We start from the raw sequence: 21,708 nt of genomic DNA on the forward strand, positions 1-21,708 counted from the left end.
TAAGGTAAAATTACAATTTATATTGTAAACTTATTTGTCATTTATGTGCATTCTACGCTAGAGTGAAAGAAAAAAAATTGACATCTCACATGGTATAGTATAAACTAAAAATGATTCTCATTAGCTCCACCATTTTTTCTTTATAAATACCATTTTTAGTTCATAAGGTTAGACATTTATGTCAAAGTTTAGACATTTGCAAGAGTTTTAAGTCTTCATCGTTATGAACTCTTCATCATCCTATTGAATGGAATGATATCAATTTCAATATAATTTATTATGAAGTGTAGTAGGTTTCAGAGAAAAACGTCTATTTCTTTAGAAAAAAAAATGTCTCAACATATCCACATTAATACAATTGCATCATATTCTTCATTTCACGCATTTACAAAAAAAAAATTGCATTTGTAACGTAGTAATGCTTAATGACAAGTTTAGTCGAAGATGACCTCATTATCATTATCAACCGTTCTAACTTCGTGAAAAGGACATTAATTAACTCTAATTTCAGACAAATAAAGAATTATGGACCGCAAATTTCCTACGATGACACTTTCTTTGATCTAATATTCTATGATAAAAGAACTGCACCATTTCATTTTTGAAAGCTTTTGAAGTTAAGGTATATCTTCTAATCATACACATCACATGCACCATATATTTTGCCTATGCAGAGTTATTGGTGGATCAAACTCATCAACGATTAAAGCTAAAATTGTACAGTGTATATATATTTAATGAAAATTGACAATAACTAAAAAGATCTCACATCTTATAAAAATTAGAGAAGGAATTAAATCAGGCCATTAACCTTTATGTATAAAGGAAAAGTCACCTCAAATGTCCAATTTAGAGCCAAACTCTCAATTATTCATATAGAAAAAGAATAAACAACTAAGCCAAAAAACAAAACTCAATGTGCTTCTCTTTTTCTTTATGCTCATAGAAATGACAAATTAGTTAAAATAAGGGTATTTGCACAATTGGTGAGGAAAGAACCCAATCAACTATTGTTCTTTATGAACGCATTTATTTAGTTTTAGGAGTTTCTAATTAAAAAGACATGTTTAGTCATTATATAAATAGTGTAAGCGCGCGTAACTTATAAATAATGATTTTTTTTATAATTTTAAAACAATTGGAAAAGTTTAATCTATTTTCAATGGAACTAAGTTTAATCTATTTTCAATGAAACTTGTGAAGAAGTTATGACAATTTTAACCAAATTTTAGTGAATATTGTTACTTGTAGTTGGGATTTAAATGGGGTTTAAAGAATCAAATGATATGGGTAAAAGAAAATAACATAGAATATTATCGTAAAATCAATGAAGTTATTAATTTTTTTGTGAAAAATATATATTAGTTATTCGTATAAAATTTATATTGTGTTTCGAATTTTGACTCTTTCAATTGTGATGTAAAATCAATGAAGTTATTAATTTTTTTTGAAAAAGATATATTAGTTATTCGTATAAAATTTATATTGTGTTTCGACTTTTGACTCTTTCAATTGTGATAACATCCAACAAAAAGAGAATGAGATTTTATCACACTTAATATAGATTTAACTCTTTCCATTGAGATAACATCCAACAAAAAGAGATTGAGATTTTATCACACTTCTTATAGGTAGAATTGTGACGTTTTTCTGAAACAACGTTTCAATTATTGGGTTAATTACATGTTTACTTAACCCCTTTATTACCAAGTGCAAATTTGATTCTTTTTAATGTGCATAACATTTCATGCGACAGTTGACAACTTACTCACGAATCTTGATATAAACTCAATTAAGCCTGAAAATTTCTAAAAACACTTTTTATATTGATTGGAAGATTGTCTTGCTTGATTTCAAGTTATAAATGAATATCCCTCTATTTATACTGCACATCTAGGGGTTAAGATGCAAATAAAAGTTACTAACACAAGTCCCTACATATCTATAAATAAGTCATTCTTCTAGAATTTTCTATAAAACTAAAGTATTCTAAGGTTATTCAAGAACTCTTCTAGGATATTCTAGCACATTTATGCTTTCATATGGATAATTTTATGGCCAAGTAGTATGACAAAGTGATGGATCATGGCACTCTCCTTCACCGATGGTGAGACTATCGCGACGCATTGTTCTTGAATAGGAAGAACATAATATCATAAATTAAACAGCATTGATAGTGTGAGAAAATTTCATACAGCAAGCTTATATAGCATAATTCATTTGTTTAAGTAATAATGTATAGCTCCAATTTGAACTCTTTCCCTATCAGTATTGACATCTCTGAGATTTCCATAGCAACAAACTGTCCACTCTGTTTAAGATTTTCCTTCATTGTTGTGTTCCCTTGCTGGTGTGATCCAACAAGCTCATAGCTCTTCAATCCTCTCACATTTTCCAAACCTAATAATGTCATCTTTTCAAGGACCAATCCTTGATCCAGCGCGTATCGTCCGTCCACAACCTCGGATTTAACCACAATTTTATTGCCAATGATATTGCTGTTAAACTTAACGAACGTCCACCTCCCTCCCTCTCTTCCCATCTGCACCTCATCGTCATCGTCCACAAATAGTTCTCCTGTGCTGTTTTTGCTGCTGCTCAGCACGACAAGGAGTTTGAATGCAGACCTCTGTGCAGCTTGTGTTGTCATTGCTTCCCCTTGCATGACCAATATGTTCCCTTCACGAACGTGTACATTTATATGATCTGGTGGTGCGTCAAGTGTCAGATATGTTCCTTGATTCAAACTCACGAAGCGAGAGTAATTGAAGAGGTCAAACCAGTTTCCAGCAGGGAAATATGCATCAACAGAGGTTGCTCCTTGCTTAAGTACCGGTGAGATCATGACACCTTTACCGAGAAGGAACTGTGTGCTGATATCAAATGTCTTGGCATCTTGAGGGAAAGAGAAGAAGAGGGGTCGTGCAATGGGAGTCCCTTTTGTATGTGCCTTGTACATAAGCATATAAAAGTACGGAAGTAACTGATATCGGAGCCCAAGGACTTTCTTGGCTGCTGCAGCAACTGAATCCCAACTATAGAGCTCTTGGGGGGTTGTGTCCTTAGCAGAGTGGTCTCTTGCAAATGGATAGAATGCTCCAAGCTGCATAGAGCCAATCTCTCTCATTACGAAGAAGTCAAAGACGAAGAGAGCTCCTAATATTATGATAAAATTCTTCTTCTACAGTATCAAACTAACGATTTGGTCAAACTGAGAGATAGACACATGCTTTAACTTTTCTTTAACACAATTTTAAAGCATACTATTTAAGATGACGAATAACTCTGGTTCATTAAACTTTATCATGCAACAGTGTTCCTTGAAAAACAACATATTTCATGGCTATTAACATTGGTGAAAAGTTATAGCTTTAGGGGGAGAAAGAGAGATTGGAGGCGGCATTGTTGACAAAACTCCAAGCATGAATTTACCTGAATCCAGCGGCGGCAAAGCTCTTCAGTAGTGTTACTTGAAAAACCACATATATCAGCTCCAACCATTGGAATTCCAAACAATCCAAAGTTCAAGATAGTAGGAATGGAGTATGCCAAATCATTCCATGTAGCAGCATTGTCTCCAGTCCAATGTGACGTATATCTGCCAGAGCCAAGAAAAGTTGATCTTGCAAGAATGAATGGCCTTTTACCAGTGACATTAACCAAAGCACTATAGGTGGCTCTAGATTCTAGTAATCCATAAAGGTTATGGACATTATACTCTATTGTATTACCAAAATGTGTTGAAGTGGCTGGAACTGTTCTATAATTGATGGGCAAGTGATCGCCAGAGTTGTTTATCTTGTACGGAGGGTCATCAAAGGTGGATGATGGTGTAGGAGGGGAAGTAATGAAGTTTGACAATTCATTCATGTCAAGCCACAGGCCATCAAAAGGTACGAGATCCTGGAACTTCTCAATTTCATTTCTCCAAAATATTTCAGTAGCTGGATTTAGAAAATCAGGATAATAAACATTCCCTGGCCAAACAACCCCTTGGTAGGGCATATTATCGCGTTTTATGAAGACATCTGCTTCCACGCCTCTCCTGTAGGTGTCATATGTATTGTTGATACTAATTCCTGCAGTAAAAAGAAAGACAAACAAAATAACACTTGTTACATGATGATGAGTCGTACTCGTATCTAATTTATCTAGGTAAATGTTAAATTGTTAAAACTTGATGACGGAGACAAGTTACCTGGATCTACTATTAGTACATATTTCTGATCATTCTGATGAAGCTTCCTGAGAAAAAAATTTACCCGCTCCAGTGGGAAGTTAACTGGATCGAGTGTGAAGTCCTTAAAACCATCCATGTAATCAATATCAGTCCACATAACCTCCAGCGGTATCCTAGCCTTTGCATAACTTCCCACTACCAGTTCAACATCATCAATATTCTTGTAACCCCACCGGCATTGGTGAAATCCTACACCAAATCACATAATCAATACCATTACTTTGAGATGTGAGCATTTTCATGTGTAACAGTTGTTTCCTAAAGAATGAAGGTAGAAGCTGAGAATCGAACAGAACAATTTCAACTTCGATCAGTATAGGAATGACAGGGCGGAAGAATCTAGCATTCCTAAATTTCTTCTTGGCGCACTTTCCACATGTGAAGCTCAGCACAATATTCAAAGCAATGTGTCTTTGCGAATGAGGCAACGTATAGTGAACAATATGCCTTTAACTAAATGTATAATTTTATTTCATATTTCCCTTTCACAAACAACTGATCTGACAAAACTCTAGGTGATTTCTTCTTATATGTCCAAGTATTGGTGGACCAGTATCTACGTTGGTGTGAGGTAGTAGATACTCTATGAAATTAGTCGAGGTGTACACAAGCTGACCTGGACACCACTATTGTAAAAAAAAACGATCTTCCATTGTCCTCACTAAGAACTAGTGGTACTTGTAATCTATGTTGAGCAATGCAACCTACATAAGAAAAGCTCATAGAATTATAGTTTAAGCTCTATTCAATGCCTTTCTATCCATGTATGGCATACGTTTGTGGAATTAGTTGAGGTGTGCATAAGAGAAAAACAATGAACGGAAAAAGAAGTGGGATAGTCGAGGTGTGCACAAGAGAAAAACAACGAACGGAAAAAGAGAGTCATTACCGAAAGACCAATATGGCATAGCAGCAGGACGACCAATAAGCTGAGTATACTGATCCACCACCATTTCCGGCGAAGAAATACAAATCAATTAACCCTCCAATCACCTTGTAAATAATCCTATCACCCGTATATACAATATCCATGCCATTGCTACTCAGAAGCAAAACCCCATGACTAACTCCGGCGGCCGTTTCCTTCGCCGGATCCGACGACCGGACGTCCATATAAAAAGGATGGGATCCATAGAGATTAAGGTCCGCGTTGGAACTCCCAATGTCGGCATTCCATAGAGTCAAAGTCTGGTTGTGCGTAAGCTTAAACGAGCTTTTAGTGTGCTCTCCGAGCCCGTAAAGGTTAGCTCTGGTAGTTGGTAGTGCCGAGGAGATCTGGATGTATTGATCTTTGAATATGAGGAATGCATCGGGGTTTTCGTTCTCCGGCGAAGTATCGAAAAGAGTATCCCCGGTGGAGCGCCGGCGGACGGTGAAGCTGAATGGGGTGGTGTTGTGAAGGGTGAACTCTAGGTCTGAGTTTGGGTTAGAGAGCGTAATTGGGGAGTGGTTTTCTGATGAGGAGTTGGAAGTTGACGGCGGCGATGGCGGTGGTGGACGGCGGAGAATTTCTTCCGGCACTTCCCATCGCTGGTGGTTAACGTCCGTTATTCGTATTCGGAGACGATCGTTTGTTTCCAAACTGTAACGAGGGGAAAAAAAAACAAATTTTTTAATAAAGTTCAATTTATTTACATTAACTAAACAAAATATTGTTTATTATAAGACTAAAATTAAAAAAAAGAAGTTATATATAGATGATAAAAAAATTAGAATTTTCATAACTATATATTAGGATTAAAACTTACATGTACAGAGTGTTTACACCAAATCAATACATGCATGATACATGTTTAAATTTATAATTCATTTTACTTAATCATAATTAATTGATATGTGTTCTACTACATTAAGTTACATAATAATAAAAATTATATAGACCTAGTATAAATATACGATGCGGATAAATATTTTTATATATATTATATTATTTACTTAATTTTTTTTTTTTTGCAAGTTTGATAGTATAACTCTTATTTTCTTTATATTAAAATATGCTCAATATTAAGTAATCTACACATACCTATTATCAATTGAAAATATATAGTATTTAAATTAACTGAATATTGAAATTTGATATTTACATTCAAAATAAAACGTCAAAGTCAATCAATCATTCTATCTTGTGACGGTATTCACAATGTTACCTTCTAATATGTTATATTAATTTTTTTTGGTTAACAATTTTATCCCATATTTCTGAAAAAGATTGCCTTCATAATTTCAACCCCGACTTTTTAATCATGTAGTAATAACTTTATAATTTACATCAATTCTTTTTCAAATGTAATAACAATTTTACCAGTTATATCAGGCTAGTAATATCAGACTCCGATGCAAAATAAATAAGAAAGGTAAAGAAAAATAACCTGGCAATGAGGATAAGATTGTAAATATCACTCCCAAAAACAGAAGTAGTGTTGATGAGTTGAAGATTAGCAAAAAGTGAATTTCCAGTGGTGACCACAGATTTGATTGAGTAACCATAGCCAATTACTTGCTGTTGAGCTTCTTTCTGTTTAATGGATATGGCAAAATATGGTGAAAATATTGATAAATGGATCAAAAATAAGATTATAAAGGTGTTTCTGTTTAAAGATGGAAATTGTATTCCTTTCATTTTCTTTTTTTTTCAATCTATGGAGGAATAGAGTTGCCATTAGGAATTAAAGTGGTCACTTTATGTATAGGTCTTTGTGGAAAATGTCACTTTCCTTTTTCTTTGTTTTCGCTCCTGCTCCTCCATTTTTACTTGTCCACTTTTGAATTGATACATTTATTAATAAAATAATTAATAACATGATAAGTTTATCATTTTATTCCTATTAATTATGAAATAGATGAAAAGTTTTATATTTTTCAAAGTAATTAGTCATTTAATTGAGAGTATAATAGGTTTAAAATTTTTTTCTCTTTTCTTAATTTATCAAAATGAACAAATAATTAAGGACAATCGTTAAAAAAAAGTAGACAATTAAAAAGGGACAAAAGAAGTATATGATTTTTATGCCTCAACTTTTTCTAAATATTTTAAATGGTTAAATGTTTTGACTAAAGATATTTTTTGATGTAATTTTTAAATATATAAAAAAGATTAAAAACTAAAGATTTTATGTTCGAATTTACACCGAGTTCTAGTTAGTTTAATCCTAATACTTCGACCCGAAAAAAATAAATTAAATAAAAAAATTATCATGTTATGTATTATATTTAATTCAATATTTTGATTTTGGCTTTCAACAAGTGTTATATTGACGGTACAATTCGATTTGTTTGTTTCAATTTTGATTTAAATCAGTAGTTTGATTTTTGTTTAAGCAATTAGATCTCTCACTCATTTAAAAGTTATTTAAATTAAAGAAATATCAATTTCAAATTTAAAACACATATATAAAAAACTCAATGTGAGATCTGCATAAAATCTTTTAGGTATATACCTAAAATAAAGATCTACTATATATATTTAAAAAAAAAACTAAAAGTGCATTTGTAAGAAACTAGAAAATCATCTGTGTCACTAAATCAATTGTTTAGCACATAATTAATAGTGTGATTCAAGCTTTTAAGTGTGTTTTATTTTTTTCAAAAGGAAAAAGGCATAAAGATATTATTATTATAGATAATTTGTATTATAGTAAATTTCTAATTATGTGGAGTCATTGTAGGATATGTTTAGAAATTCAACTTGGGGACCAAGTAAGGTTTTTCCTATAAATAAAGGGTTTTCCTTTATTGTAAATAAGATTTGTGAAAGATTTATAAATCCTGAATATACTATGAATAAGAAATCTTTTCTCTTCTCTCTACTTTCTTCATCTAATTTTATATAGTTTCATAACACGTTATCAGCACGATTATTATATTCTCAAAGAATTATGAAGAAGACGGGAAAAGTGCAAAAAAGATCTTGCATAAGTCATACAATAAGGTTTTTATATATTCAAGGTATGATTTATCTTTATGTTATAATTATTTATGTAACGGATCTGGAGGTACCATCTAAAGTAAGTACTTAAAGAGATTTGTCGACTTTCCATACGTTTAATTTTAACCGATTGGGAAGAGAATTCCATTTTAATAATTAAATAAGCGCAATTTAGTGAAAGATATATTTTCAATCTTTATATGAGGTACGTGATCTATTAAACTATATCTACTAACTGCTAGTGTTGATTAAAAGAAATCATTAGTCTCAGTTTTGTGTGTAATTATAATATATAATCATATTAATGATTATCAAAAGTGATAAAATTGTAATTATTTTCAAAGACTTGAGGTTGAGCCTCATTGTGGGTATGACAATGAATTTAAGTTATATCGCACCAAAAGAATAAGACGATGGATTTACGTCCAATTGCACCAAGAGGGTAAGACATCAGAAGTCTTGATGCTTTGTGATGAAAGATGTTGAATTCAAGTCCCTCAATGCACCATATTGATGATATTATGATGACTAGGGGAAATATTGAGTTTTTGATAAAATTAATCATGAAATATATCTCGTTGAAGCAGATCCATTCCCCAAAGTGAATGTAGCAGTGCATAAATGTCTAAAAGAAGACAATTGATGAAATGATGCACATGAATATGGAATGAGGTACTAAGTTATTAAAATTTGATGTACTTAGATGATTTTGTTTCATTCATGAAGAATGAGAGTCTTTGATAAATGGTAAAAATACAAATCCATTCAATGATGTGGTATCACCAAGAATGTCTCTAAGAAGACATTTATTATAGAAAAATTTCATGTTTTATCTTCGGACTTGTATTGGACCAGAATTAATGCAATTGAGGCACATTTTATGGTAAATAAGAAGTTTACTAATTCTAATTCTTTCTTAGTTTGACACGATTGTCTGGGACATCGTTAGCTATAACGTTTAGACGAATTATGAAAAATTAAAATGGACATCCATGGAAGAAACTAAAAATTCTTTTAAATGGTGAATTCTTTTGTACTACTTGTTAGCAAGGCTAGCTAATTGTGAGACAATCATAAACGAAAGTTGAGATTGAATTCTCTGCGTTCTAGGAATGTATACAGATATTTGTGGACCTAGTCATCCACCTAGTGGATTGCTAATATTTAATGGTCCTAATAAATGTTTCTTCTATATGGTCTCATGTGTACCTATTATTATCTCGCAACTTGATGTTTGCAAAAATATAGGCACAAATAATATGTTTACATGCACAATTTTCTTCAGATTAGCTTATTCAATGATGGGATCACGACTCACCTAAAAGGTAAAGTAATTGAGAAGAAATAAATCTGAAAATTACTCTTGGAGTAATAAAGTTGAAATTTACTCATATAATAATAAATTAGAAATTTACTAAAGTAGAAGGCACATGGCGTAGTAAACCTGGAGTTTACGAGTACTAATAATTTTATTAGTTGACATGAATAATTTGGTCATCCCAAAGATATGCATACTGAGTAATGGATATACATTGAAAAATTAGAAGATTCTGCAAGAATTCTTTTGTTGTTTTTTCTCATGATAAGTTGATTGGATCAACTAATATTGAGATTAAATCTCAAAATTCTGAAAAGTATAAAAGGTGAATATGGATCCGTTCACCTATCATGTGACATGATAAAAAGATGCATCTATAAGATAATCACATGTGCGTTTGTTGTCAACCAGTAGTTTGACATTCACAAAATTGTTTGTGCAAAAATAATTGAGTTAAGAGTACAATTTCAGAGTATGTAATCAAGTCAATTTATCTTGATAATATTGATAGATACTCAAGATGTTGTGACATTAAATGTCTGAGATAGTGAAATCATTGCTTGTGAAAATAAAGCTCCATGTGTTTATCTGAAATATGATACCGCATACAAAAGTAATTGTATGCATCAAACCAACAAATTATGATCAGATTTTCTTTCTGTTGATTTATGATCAAGGACCAAATATTTTTCATCTGATTATTTTGGTATGTAGAATATAATCAACGAATATACAATGATGCACAAAGATAGATTCTCCAAAAGATTGAGATATATGTTAGTTTGTCTAACATAAGGGGGAGACTAGAAGAAACACAAGAGTTGTAAATACATATATTGAATATCCCTTAAGGATAAAGTATATGACCTGCATGAAGCATGATAGACTAATCAATTCTAAATAAAATAATCCTTGAAAAAGGGGGAGGATTAAAGTCAAAATGATCATAATAAGGAGACAATGTGCTCTTGGAGAGCCTACGATATAACACTTTATGAAACCTCATGAGAGGGGTAGCTACCTAAAAATAATGAAGTGATGAGATCTGAATAAGTTTTATCGTATTGTGAATCGATACAAAATGGTATATCGTTGACGATATCTTTGATACAATAGCGCGCAATATTGTAAAAGATTATGAGGATATGAATTCTACATCTATTAAAGTATGCTTGCGTAGAAACAATTATCAAGTGAAAAGTGAAATGATGCATCTTGGTAAGCGTAAAGCTTATTTGACTTGCAATCTAAGCACTAGAAGATGTCATACATCTAATATTGAATGTTGTCACTTGACAAAATTAATATGAAAATATACAATGGGTTCATATTTATAGCATATACAAGTTTTTGGAAAACTTGTCTATCATCCTCATAAGGATTAAATAGATTCAAAATGCATAGAGCATATACAAGTATTATTATGCTAGTTGATAACTAGAATTGAAACTCTTGAAGAGTTTTCAAAAGACAATAAATTATTTGCATAAAGAAATCAAAGTAAGGAACTTGCAGAAATCTTTGATCCTGAAAGAAAGATTCATAAAAGGAGATAGAAGGAAACATATTTCGTCAAAGTTTTTCTACATTCATGAGCTCCCAAGAATGGTGATATCAACATGCAACAAGTTTGTTCAAGTAATACTATATTTGATTTATTCACCAAGTCTCTACCTACTACAACTTTCAAGAAGATGTGCACAAGCTTAGAGAACGAAGATTGAAGTTTCTGGATTGATGTTCTCATTAGGAGAAGTTAATACGTGATGTCCTTTTTTTCCCTCACAAGATTTTGTCCCATTGGTTTTCCTTGTAAGGTTTTTAATGAGGCATCCATAATGCGTATTATTAGATATGTGTACTCTTTTTCCTTGACTAGATTTTTTTCTCACTGGTTTTATCTAGTAAGGTTTTAACGAGGCACATAATCTACCGACATTCAAGGGGAGTGTTATAAACAATTTGTATTATAGTGAATGTCTAATTATGTGGAGTCCTTGTAAGATATGGTTAGGAATCCTACTTGGGAACCAAGTAGGTTTTCTTTATAAATAAAGGGTTTTTCTTTCATTGTAAGTAAAATTTGTGAAAGATGTATGAATCTTGAATATACTGTGAATAAGAAATCTTTTCTCTTCTCTCTACTTTCTTCTTCTAATTTTATATAGTTTCATAACTATTATTGAATTTTTAGAAAACTTATATTTATGTTATCTGTTATAAGTTTGACTCATTTAGTCACAATATAATAGTAATTTATTAATACGAATGAACTTTTTCTCAAATAAAAATGACATAAATAAACTAAAATTTTAACAGGAGATAAAAATAAACCTTTTCTGAAAATTCTACGACATTTTTAACTATATGAGCCTTTTACCTTTTAACCAAATGAAGATCTTTTTTTTTTTTAAAGTATTAAAGACCCAAAGTATTATACGTATTTTCCTCGTACCTTAAGCAACAAAACAAGGGCAATATTGTCTTTTGATCTTTGCGAGGTATCAAACTAGAGAGGGGTAGTTTGGTCATTTCCTTTGCTCACAACGGCTACTTATTTGGTGTCCGTTAGATATAATGATAGTGGGAAATAGGAGAGTCCAGTCCACTGCACGCTCCCCTAGAAGTACAAGTCGGCCGCTAAAAAATTGCCACTCTGCTTAACTTTCTCACAAAAATTCCAAAAAAAAAAAAACCATTTTTAATCACCCATTTTCATGATTCAGCTTTTCTTCAAAAGCCATTAGGGTTTTTTTCCTCTTCCATTTCGAAGAAAATTCTAGGGTTCAAGAATCATTAACAAAAGAAGATGGAGAAGTTGAACAGCATTTTCAAGAAGAAGACTTCACCAAAAGGTAAGATTTTTGCCCCCTTTTATTTATTTTTTTTAAATTTTGTGTTTGGAGTTATGATCTATGGTGAAATTTTTTTGTAATTCATTAACAGAAGCATTGAGGACCAGCAAAAGGGAAATGGCTGTTGCTACCAGAGGTACATGACTCACTAGCTGAGAATTTGATTTAGTTTTGTTTGATGAAAGAGTAGCTTCGCATTATTTGATTTAGAAATAATGCTCTGTAAGCTCATTTTGGATCTCAAATGCATAGGCGCTTACGCCCATTTTTCGTGTTATGCATAAACATCTTTCTTTTTGGGATGCTATAATAGTGGTTGTATTCTTTTAAGTTTGATTTTTAATGTACATCGAATGCTATGATCTTTTCCTTGTTAAGCAAGAGATGCTTAATTTGTTTGGACGTCTAGAAATATATGCTCAGGCAAAGAGAGAAAAAGAATCGCACTTGGTGGAAATTTTGGTCTTCGATATTTGGAATTAGAAATACTTTAGCTTATCAATGGTAGAGGTGTTTAACTCAAACAATTGACTATTAGGTATATCAACTAAAGGAAACTCCTCGGAAATAATAGGTTAAGGTTGTTGTGCCTTTGTTCTTTGTAGTTTCTACTTTGCAATTAGAATAACAAAGTTGAGTGATTGTGAAAAAGGTTCCATTTTTATGTGAAAGAGGTTATTGAGATATACTGATTGAAGGTTCATTAGTAATTAGACAACAAAGTCATGTGATATCTGTAAAGGATTAGGTAAAATAGGTTGATGGCTCCGCTCTATTACCTTCTATTTCAATTCTCTATGGCACTGTTGCTTCATAACAGGATATGATATTAGGAAAAATGGTAGAATCAGTTTTTGGGACTAAAAGGTAGTTCAGGTGCATTGCGAAACAATATAACCTGCTTTGCCTGGAAAATTCACAGAGTTGGAAGAAGTGCTATGTTGGGTAAAATCTAGAAGTACTTGTTTCCTTTGCAATTGACTGGCTGTATGAACTCAAGTACTTAAAGGTTTCATTGACTCTTTTATTTACTTTCGGTGTCATTGTTGGGTCTCATTCTTAATTTTGATAAAGCTATCAGGGGTCAGCTGTTTTGCTAAATGAGGAAACAAATTACATATTCCAGGTTTTATATTTTGAACTATCATCATTTTTATGCCATTCTAGTATATTTCACATCATTACCCTTCGGGGTGGCCCAATGGTTTGAGCTTTGGACTTCCATGTTGGAGGTCTCAAGTTCGAAACCCCTTGCCAACGAAAGCAAGGGGGTTTTACCCTGTGCGCACCCAAAGGGTAGCGGCTGCGGGTTTCCCTTGTCATAAAATTTTTTAATAAAAAATAGTATATTTCACATCATTGTCATTTGCACAAGCAAGCAGTTGGAGAATGCAAAAAGTATTAAACAATTTTTGGGAAAAAAAAATCATTGTCCAGAATGTATCATAGTTGGATGTCATTCTTATTTTTTATTTAGATCATTATCATTTTGGTAAACAAGAAGACAAATTTTTATTCCACGTTATCTTTTGTGTTGTTATATATTGGTTTGGATTTTGATAACTTGCATTGGCTTCCTCGTTTCTTATTTGGTGTTTTTACTTTTCATTAATTCGTCTCTTTTTTTGTTCATGTATAACTTTAGGCATTGAACGGGAGATCTCATCCTTACAAATGGAGGTAAGTTATTAGGAAAATGTTCATAGACATGAGGCAAGTGTGTTTGTTCAGTAAGTTCAGAGCATTCTTTTGAAATTTAAGTCACGAAAAGTTCAGAGTATTCTTTCAATAATCATCTTTTCATCTGTGCAAATCTACTTACTTGTGAACTTATATAATTCTTATTTGACTATCTCCTAGGAGAAAAAGTTAGTTGCAGAGATCAAGCAAACAGCCAAAACAGGAAACGAGGCAAGTGTTTGCAAATTAATTCTTTTTTCCTGACTACTTTACTTGGAATTGTGATCATTCTAATAGATAATGGCTTCTAGTGGGTGCTTATTTGCATTGGAAACTGCATACTTTTTCCATCCCGCTGATTCTTTTGTTTATCAGAATTTGAAATACAATCTCTTGAGAGATGAGCCATTCTCAGATTGCATAAATCATTGCCCTTCTGAAGAATTCATGCATAGTCACACCCTTAGAGATAGAATATTTGATAGGGAATTATCAGAATTTGAAAGACATTGGAAGAATTAGAGCCCAACATAGTTTAACTAATTTCAAATTCTTAATGTTCTTTCTTTCACCAACAAACAATTCACAAAATTTATATATGTATTCGTTTATGTATTTACCATAAAATGCTTGTATGAGGGAGGGTGAGCCATGTTAGCTGGAAGTGTTTCAAAATAGAAAGAGAGGCTGAAACGAGGCACTTAACTGAGTTGTTGAAAAGAAAGGCAGTGCCCGAGGCACTTGCTAAGGCAGGACTGACTTGAAAAAGAAGCTCTACTTGAAAGGAATGTAGTACGATTTATGCTCGCTAAGGCTTATAAATATATCGAAGACTCTATTCAGTTGGTCTTTAAAACACTGATTTTACTCGGTCTAATAAGACTCAAGTTTGAATCAAGGCTAATTAAAGGCTTGGATATTCATTGAAAACTTGATTCAGTTAAAGCTTTGGTGGTAAACATGGATAATTATACTTGTGATCCAGGTGAGAAATGAATGGCATTTTGAAAAAAGGGTGAGGAAAGAACTCATTGCATCTGCTATAAGCCATTTCTTTTTCCTCAAAAGTAAATCTTGCTCACACATTATGACTTATCAGGCCGCCACCAAAATTCTAGCTCGTCAACTTGTGAGATTGCGGCAACAAATTGTCAATTTGCAAGGTAGTCGTGCTCAAATTAGGGGTGTAGCAACTCATACACAGGTCAACCTTTTCTCCCAATTATTATTGTGTATGAAAAGTAATTGAAAATTTTAGTGGATCTTATATGTGTCTTCTTTTCTCTTCTGTAGGCACTATATGCTAGCACCTCTATGTCTACTGGAATGAAAGGTGCAACTAAAGCGATGTCTGCCATGAACAAGGTACTGATTATTTGTTGTTGTGAGTTTCTTTTCTCTTTTCCTTTTAACCCTCAGAACTTTTGGTACTCATCCATTTTGTTTGCGTTTGTGCTAACATTTAATTATTAAGGTGGTAAAGCCCTCCAATTGGTTTATTCTTGTGTTTTTACTTCTCAGCAAATGGCACCTGCAAAACAAGTTAAAGTGATCAGAGAATTCCAGAAGCAGTCATCACAGTTGGACATGACAGTAAGCACTTTCATCCTTCTAAGCGATGCTTCACATTATTGACTTACTTCATGCTATAAGTTCTCTGTACTTGTGGACAAATGCAACGTCTTGAAGGCAAACATTTCAGTTTGATGTGAAGTTCAGCCTAAGCATACTAATGAAGCTATCTAATTTTTCCAGATTGAGATGATGTCTGAATCCATAGATGAGACTCTGGATAAAGATGAAGCTGAAGAAGAAACTGAGGAGCTTACAAACCAGGTTCAATTGTTACTCATCAGGCTTAGTCAGTTTCCTAATTGTATTTTTCTATTCATCTATTCTAATTTGTGTTTTCATGTTTAGGTGCTTGACGAGATTGGTGTGGACATTGCATCACAGGTAGATTTCGGATTAAGGATAGTTGAGCGTATAATCAGTTGCTTTCCTCATCTTTAGTTCGCGAGCTGTTTATTCATTATTGATTTTTATTTTGGCAGTTATCTTCAGCTCCAAAAGGCCGGATTGCATCGAAGAAAGTTGAAAATGTTGCCCCCCCTAGGTATGTGGAACTGTTTTAAATCACACGCCATACATGGATTTTCTTATGTAGTTGAGTTGGATCTTTGTGTGTCTCTGTCGAGCTACGTTTCTTCTGCATTTCCATATTAAACTGTCACAGTCAATTCTCAACAATACTTCCTTTCTGTTCTCTGGTTATACTCTCCTTGTGTTTCTGATCATGCTGACTCCTTTGACCTACGGGACTATAAAGTTTCATTGATTCATGTACTGAACCCAATCTAGAATTCCTCTATAATCGTTATTGGCGTTAATATGAAAGGACTCCTAAGAATATCCTTCCTAGTTCTTCTAGGAACATGTTAGTCTACCTAACAATTCTTCCCATGTGAATGCAGTTCTGATACTGCTGCAGATGTCGAGGAACTTGAGAAGAGGTTGGCCTCTCTTCGAAGAATTTGATGAAGAACGTGCATATTTCTGGACAACTTTTATATGATCCTTGTATAAATTTCGCTTTTAGAATTAAAAATATAGTATGTATTATGGTACCAATTTGTATTTCTCAACTATTTTCCTATAGCACCAAACATGACATTTATGCTGTAAGAATGAAGTGGATCCTCTTTGGGTTTTATGATCCTTCTCCATGTAATTTTTGTATGTAGTTCCTTGAATTCATTGATATACCCTCACAAGGTAGAGAGAAGGTCGTCTACGTACTCCACCCTCCTCATACCCCACTGATTTGTTGTTCCTCAAATTTGTTTCACATTTCATATCAATACAAACTTCTGCTACAATACATTACAGGTCATGAAACCAAATGAAAAGCAAAACTTAAGCTTATTTTTACTTTTTTTCTGAAATATTACAATATACCATCAAGCCAAATGCAGTTCTTCAGTGAATCAAACTTTTCCCATCTTGACCAACTTTGAATGGAAGGATTGGTAGACTCTGTTCATGCCAGAAGAAGTTATCAGGATCAACCTTAGTCTTGACAAGCACAAGCCTGTCATAATTGTTCTTGTAGTACTTTTTCCCCCAGACACTAGCTTCCAAGATATTTGAGTTGGCATTTTTGTTCATACCCAAATCAAGATCTCTATAATTCACATAAGCTTCTCTAGGGTACTTGGATACAAAAGTGCCCATGTACTCATAAAGCCCTCTGATCCAGTTGATATGTTTATCTGCAGTTTTCTTGTCTCCATCTGTCCAGGCTGTTAAGTACTGTATCTTGCAGATAACCCCTTTTCTGTGTGGGAATGGGATTGAAGATTCTGATATCTTTCCCATCATTCCTCCATAGGGATTCCATATCATCATAGGTGAATCATCTTGTAAAAACTTCTCCCACATCCCTTGAAGTCCAGTTACTGGAACTGGTACACGGAGAAAATCCGATTTAGCCTTGAAGTTTACTGCAGGGAATAATGACTTCCCTTGAAGTAGGAACTCGGGTTTAATGTTACTTGGATAACCAGCAATGTAAATGACTGATTGAATCCAGCTCATTTCGACACAATCTTTTTGTGTCAATCCCAATTCAGGGAAGCTATGATTCATCACATCAAGAAGCCTATCAGTTTTTCCAAGAAACAAAGCTTGGTAAGCTGTTTGCACTGTTTTCTTCCCCTTTGTTGAATTGACTGTAGTTATGAGGATTCTGATGAAGAGATCTTCATCAATCTTGTGTGCAACATGTTGCCATTTGTGTAAGACTTTTGTTGCACCAGTTTCCAGTGTCTTTGGAACTGTGAAAACTGTCACAGTTGATGGAACAGGAACAAGTCTAACTTTCCAAGCCAAGATTATGCCAAAACTGCCTCCTCCACCCCCTCTGATTGCCCAAAACAAATCCTCTCCCATTAAGGCCCTGTCAAGAACTCTGCCACTGGCATCAACAATCCGAGCATCGACAACATTGTCTGCTCCAAGACCATATTTCCTCATCATAGGACCGTAAGCTCCTCCAGTAATATGACCACCAATTCCTAAGCTGGTACATAGGCCAGCAGGGTAACCATGTGTCTTGCTTTTTTCTGCAATCCTATAGTACACTTCACCAATCGTCGCACCAGCTTGAACCCATGCACTGTTGTCCTCAATGTCCACTTTAATCGCGCGAAGCTTAGCTAAGTCAAGCATGATAAAAGGCACTGATCTTTTTATTTCTGATGTATAAGATATGCCTTCATAATCATGACCTCCACTCCTAACTCTGAGCTGAACTTTTAGCTCTTTCGCGCAAATAACTGCTGCTTGAACATGAGATTCAATCAAAGCAGTGAAAATAAGCAGAGGTTTTTGTTGAGAAGGTGTCAAACACCTTAGATTTTGGGCAGTGGATTTAAGGACAGAGTTGAATGAAGTAGCATTGGAAGTAGGAGTGAAGAAAGCTGTGGAGAAAGGGATCGAACGATCCGAATAGAGTGTAATACATTGGTAGAATTGATCTTGAATTGTATATGAAACAACACATGAAGCTGAAAATAGTAATATGAATGAAAAAAGAATATTCATAGAGATTGAAGAAGCCATAAGCCTTTCTTGCTTGTTCTGTGTAAATGAGAGGCCTTATATTCAAAATTTTCAAGACCTTTATCCCATGTTTGGAGGATGGGAAAGAGAGTAATAAATGGGAGAGGAAATGGGGAAGACAGTGGGGCAAAGAAAAAATATATAGTCCTTTTGTTTGGGTTGGAAGAGAATGGGGAGGAAAATCTGACTGACCTAGTCGTCAATGAAGTGACTAAGAGTCACGAGGTCTCAAGTTAAGATTCTAGTGGAGAAAAAATAACATTGGGTGATTTTTTTCATTTGTTTTAGTTTTGGTGGATATTTTTACGTGATACCTGTTAGTAGCATATAACAGGTATCCCATAGAATTAATCGAGGTGAGCAAAAGCCGACTCGAACACCATAGTCATAAAATGAGTTTGGTCCTTTTATTGAAGAAATATGATATATTTGAACTTCTTTTAGAACTATATTACTCTCTCAAACATGGAGTAACAATACAAATTTAACATAAAATATGAGTAATTAAATGGTGGAATGGTTAATAAGTATGATAAATTTGTGAATAAGCAAAAACAAAGAAATCAAAAGTGCACATTTCAATTAATGTAAGATCAAATATACTTTAGACAGATATTATCGTAAAAAAACTATAAAATTTATCAATAATCGAGGGACCAAAAAGTGTTGTTAATTCTATCCTATTAACCTTTTCCTTTTTCTTTAGCGTTTTCCATTTTCCATTTCTTTCCTTTTTCTCCTTCCCCAAAAAGCAAGTTTTTGGTAGGTGACTTAATGAGCAATCTCTTATTAACAAATGAAAAAAATTTGAGATTTGTGGAAATAAATAGTGGCTAGTTGTATTCATGGGAGTCTAAAACTTAAAGACTAAAAAAAAAAATTTTAAAAAAAAGTCAACATCATATTATATGCTTTATTTTTTACCTAAATTTTAGGATGCATGAGAGGGCTTATATTATAAGGGACTTCAAAATTTATTAAAGAAGACTTGAAAATAATGGTAGTTTACTTGCCTTCTAATAAATTTTGTCAGTAATCTTGCCTTAAAGAATTACTAAGTAAGCATTTCCTCTAATAAATATCCACTTGATATAGTTTTTTTACTGTCGAAGTGTTACTCTTTTCGTCCGTCTTTACTTGTCTATAATATTAAAAATAGATATTTCATTGTCTGTTTTTACTCGTTCAATTTGAAAAACTAAAATATAATTAATTATTTTCTACTTATTTTAAGTATTGTCATTTCCTAATATATTGAATTTATTATTTTCAGAAGGAGATATAGTAAAATTGTTGTGTTATTTATTAATTTTTAAAGAATGTGTCAAGTCAATATTGAACGAGTAAAAAAATGAATGTAAGGATAAGTATATAGTAAAAGGTTTTTAAAAAATTAAATTTTCAAAAAGAAACATATTGAGAAAAAATTAGGTTTACATGAAATGTTCAAAGTTATAAACCCAAACAAAAGAAAAGAAAAAAAATAAAGGACTAACTTTTTTTTACATCATATATTATTATAAGCATGAAGCTCAAAACTTATAAGTTGAATTACTATTTTGCTCTCATTTTATTCCTAAATTAAATTAAATATTAATATATAATTAATTTAATATTAAATAATCATATATAAATACATGCATCTAGACACAATGGTTTAAATTCTAATTGTTTACATACTAAGTAATAATTATATTATATTATACTAAATACTAAAAATAAGAAGGTGTAAAGTCAAACTTTGAAAGGCAAAAATATTTTATAGAAAATTGTTAGAAATTATTTCATAGGAAATTGTTAGGAATTACTTTTTTTAAAAAATAAAAATAATCTATTCTTTCTCTATAGTTAATGTGATTAAATGATTAAATTTGTTATCCTCTCTCTTTATTTAGTATAATTAAATATATTGAATTATTAGTAAAAACTACCATGTCTAAAATCACTTTAACTTCTGAAAATTTACTTAAACAACTCTTCACCTTTTCATCTTATCCAATGAATCTTTAGCTATATATATGTATCATGAAAAAAAAAATTTCTTTATCACTTGCCTCATGTTATGTGAATCATTAGACAATTTTCAGGTACTCTTTTTTTTTGTTTTGAAATATTAATATTTGTTGATCCTCATTAGAATGATATTTTGTATCATAAATTTTATCTTTATCATTTTAGATTGTTTTTTTTTTTGTTACGGGAGAAAAAAAAACTCTACTCCCTGTGTATTTCTTTTTACTATATATATTGTTATAATAAAAGTCTTAAGAAGGATATGAATGTTGTATTTATTCTTATCTGTTTAATTTTTTTGTATTCTTTACCGGTTATACTTCTTTATTTACTTTTATCTTTCCTTACTAATATAGTTTCTATAAGTAGCTACATATTTGTGTACTTACTAATATAGAGCCTAATGAGAGATTATTAAGGATAAGTCATATAGATATATTCATATTATTAGATGCTATAGTAATATAATTATTTTTTCATATTTCTTGCTTGATGGTCAATGTACTATTCAATTATTATGAATTTTATTTAATAATAAAATATAAATTGGTAAAACTAATATTTTTAAGTTCAACATTATATAATAATTCAACTTTATAATAATTGTATGGGACAAACGTGCAACGCACGTTTCGGAAACTAGTATAAGAAAAACACACCAATAATTTTAATGAACTACTAGAGAAAGCACCACTATCACCTTTACTTTTATTTTTTAATAAATAAAAATGTTTAGAAGTGGTTTAGTTGTAAATGATGTCAATCAAAATTGAAATCTCTATTTGTCTTTTGGTATCTGTTTATTTTTGTTTCACATGGTATTTACAAATCTTATTTGGAAAGGGTCAAATATACCTTTTAATTTTGTCACTTAAAATTGATAAACTCCTCATTATAAAATTGACTCATATATTTTTCTGGTGTTATATAAATGACTTACATATATCCTTTTCCTCTAACGAAAGTGAAAAAATAATTTTAATTTAATATTTAATTTTTAAAGAAATATACTATATATATATATATATATATATATATATATATATATATACAC

At 32.1% G+C, this 21,708-nt stretch overlaps 3 protein-coding genes across 3 annotated transcripts; 1 reads left to right on the plus strand and 2 right to left on the minus strand.

Annotated features, from left to right (window-relative positions):
• Positions 1-2,142: 2,142 nt before the first annotated feature.
• On the minus strand, positions 2,143-6,860 carry LOC107009241 (alpha-glucosidase-like). The gene is given in 6 exon segments (XM_015208545.2): positions 2,143-3,103; positions 3,433-4,079; positions 4,199-4,429; positions 5,130-5,200; positions 5,202-5,822; positions 6,610-6,860. Coding segments are annotated over 6 exon segments (2,700 nt in total). The 3' UTR covers positions 2,143-2,224.
• A 5,207-nt stretch (positions 6,861-12,067) lies between these two features.
• LOC107011088 (vacuolar protein sorting-associated protein 2 homolog 2) lies at positions 12,068-16,771 on the plus strand. The gene is made up of 11 exons (XM_015210422.2): positions 12,068-12,338; positions 12,430-12,474; positions 13,984-14,018; positions 14,199-14,249; positions 15,118-15,222; positions 15,312-15,383; positions 15,540-15,611; positions 15,774-15,854; positions 15,939-15,974; positions 16,073-16,134; positions 16,493-16,771. Exons 1-11 carry the CDS (start codon positions 12,293-12,295, stop codon positions 16,554-16,556), a joined length of 669 nt encoding a protein of 222 aa, XP_015065908.1. The 5' UTR covers positions 12,068-12,292; the 3' UTR covers positions 16,557-16,771.
• Positions 16,772-16,841: 70 nt separating this feature from the next.
• LOC107011087 (berberine bridge enzyme-like 15) lies at positions 16,842-18,823 on the minus strand. The gene has a single exon (XM_015210421.2). It carries the CDS (start codon positions 18,639-18,641, stop codon positions 16,998-17,000), a length of 1,644 nt encoding a protein of 547 aa, XP_015065907.1. The 5' UTR covers positions 18,642-18,823; the 3' UTR covers positions 16,842-16,997.
• Positions 18,824-21,708: the final 2,885 nt, after the last annotated feature.

Source organism: Solanum pennellii, chromosome 2 (genome assembly GCF_001406875.1).
Source record: "Solanum pennellii chromosome 2, SPENNV200".
Classification (NCBI taxonomy): Eukaryota; Viridiplantae; Streptophyta; class Magnoliopsida; order Solanales; family Solanaceae; genus Solanum; species Solanum pennellii.

Excerpts from the sequence above, each read along its gene's own strand:
- LOC107011087 (XM_015210421.2), bottom strand. The coding sequence starts at position 18,641 with ATGGCTTCTTCAATCTCTATGAATATTCTTTTTTCATTCATATTACTA.
- LOC107011088 (XM_015210422.2), top strand. The coding sequence starts at position 12,293 with ATGGAGAAGTTGAACAGCATTTTCAAGAAGAAGACTTCACCAAAAG. Across the intron at positions 12,475-13,983 it reads AATGGCTGTTGCTACCAGAG|GCATTGAACGGGAGATCTCA; the intron begins GTACATGACTCA and ends GTATAACTTTAG. Across the intron at positions 14,019-14,198 it reads TCTCATCCTTACAAATGGAG|GAGAAAAAGTTAGTTGCAGA; the intron begins GTAAGTTATTAG and ends ACTATCTCCTAG.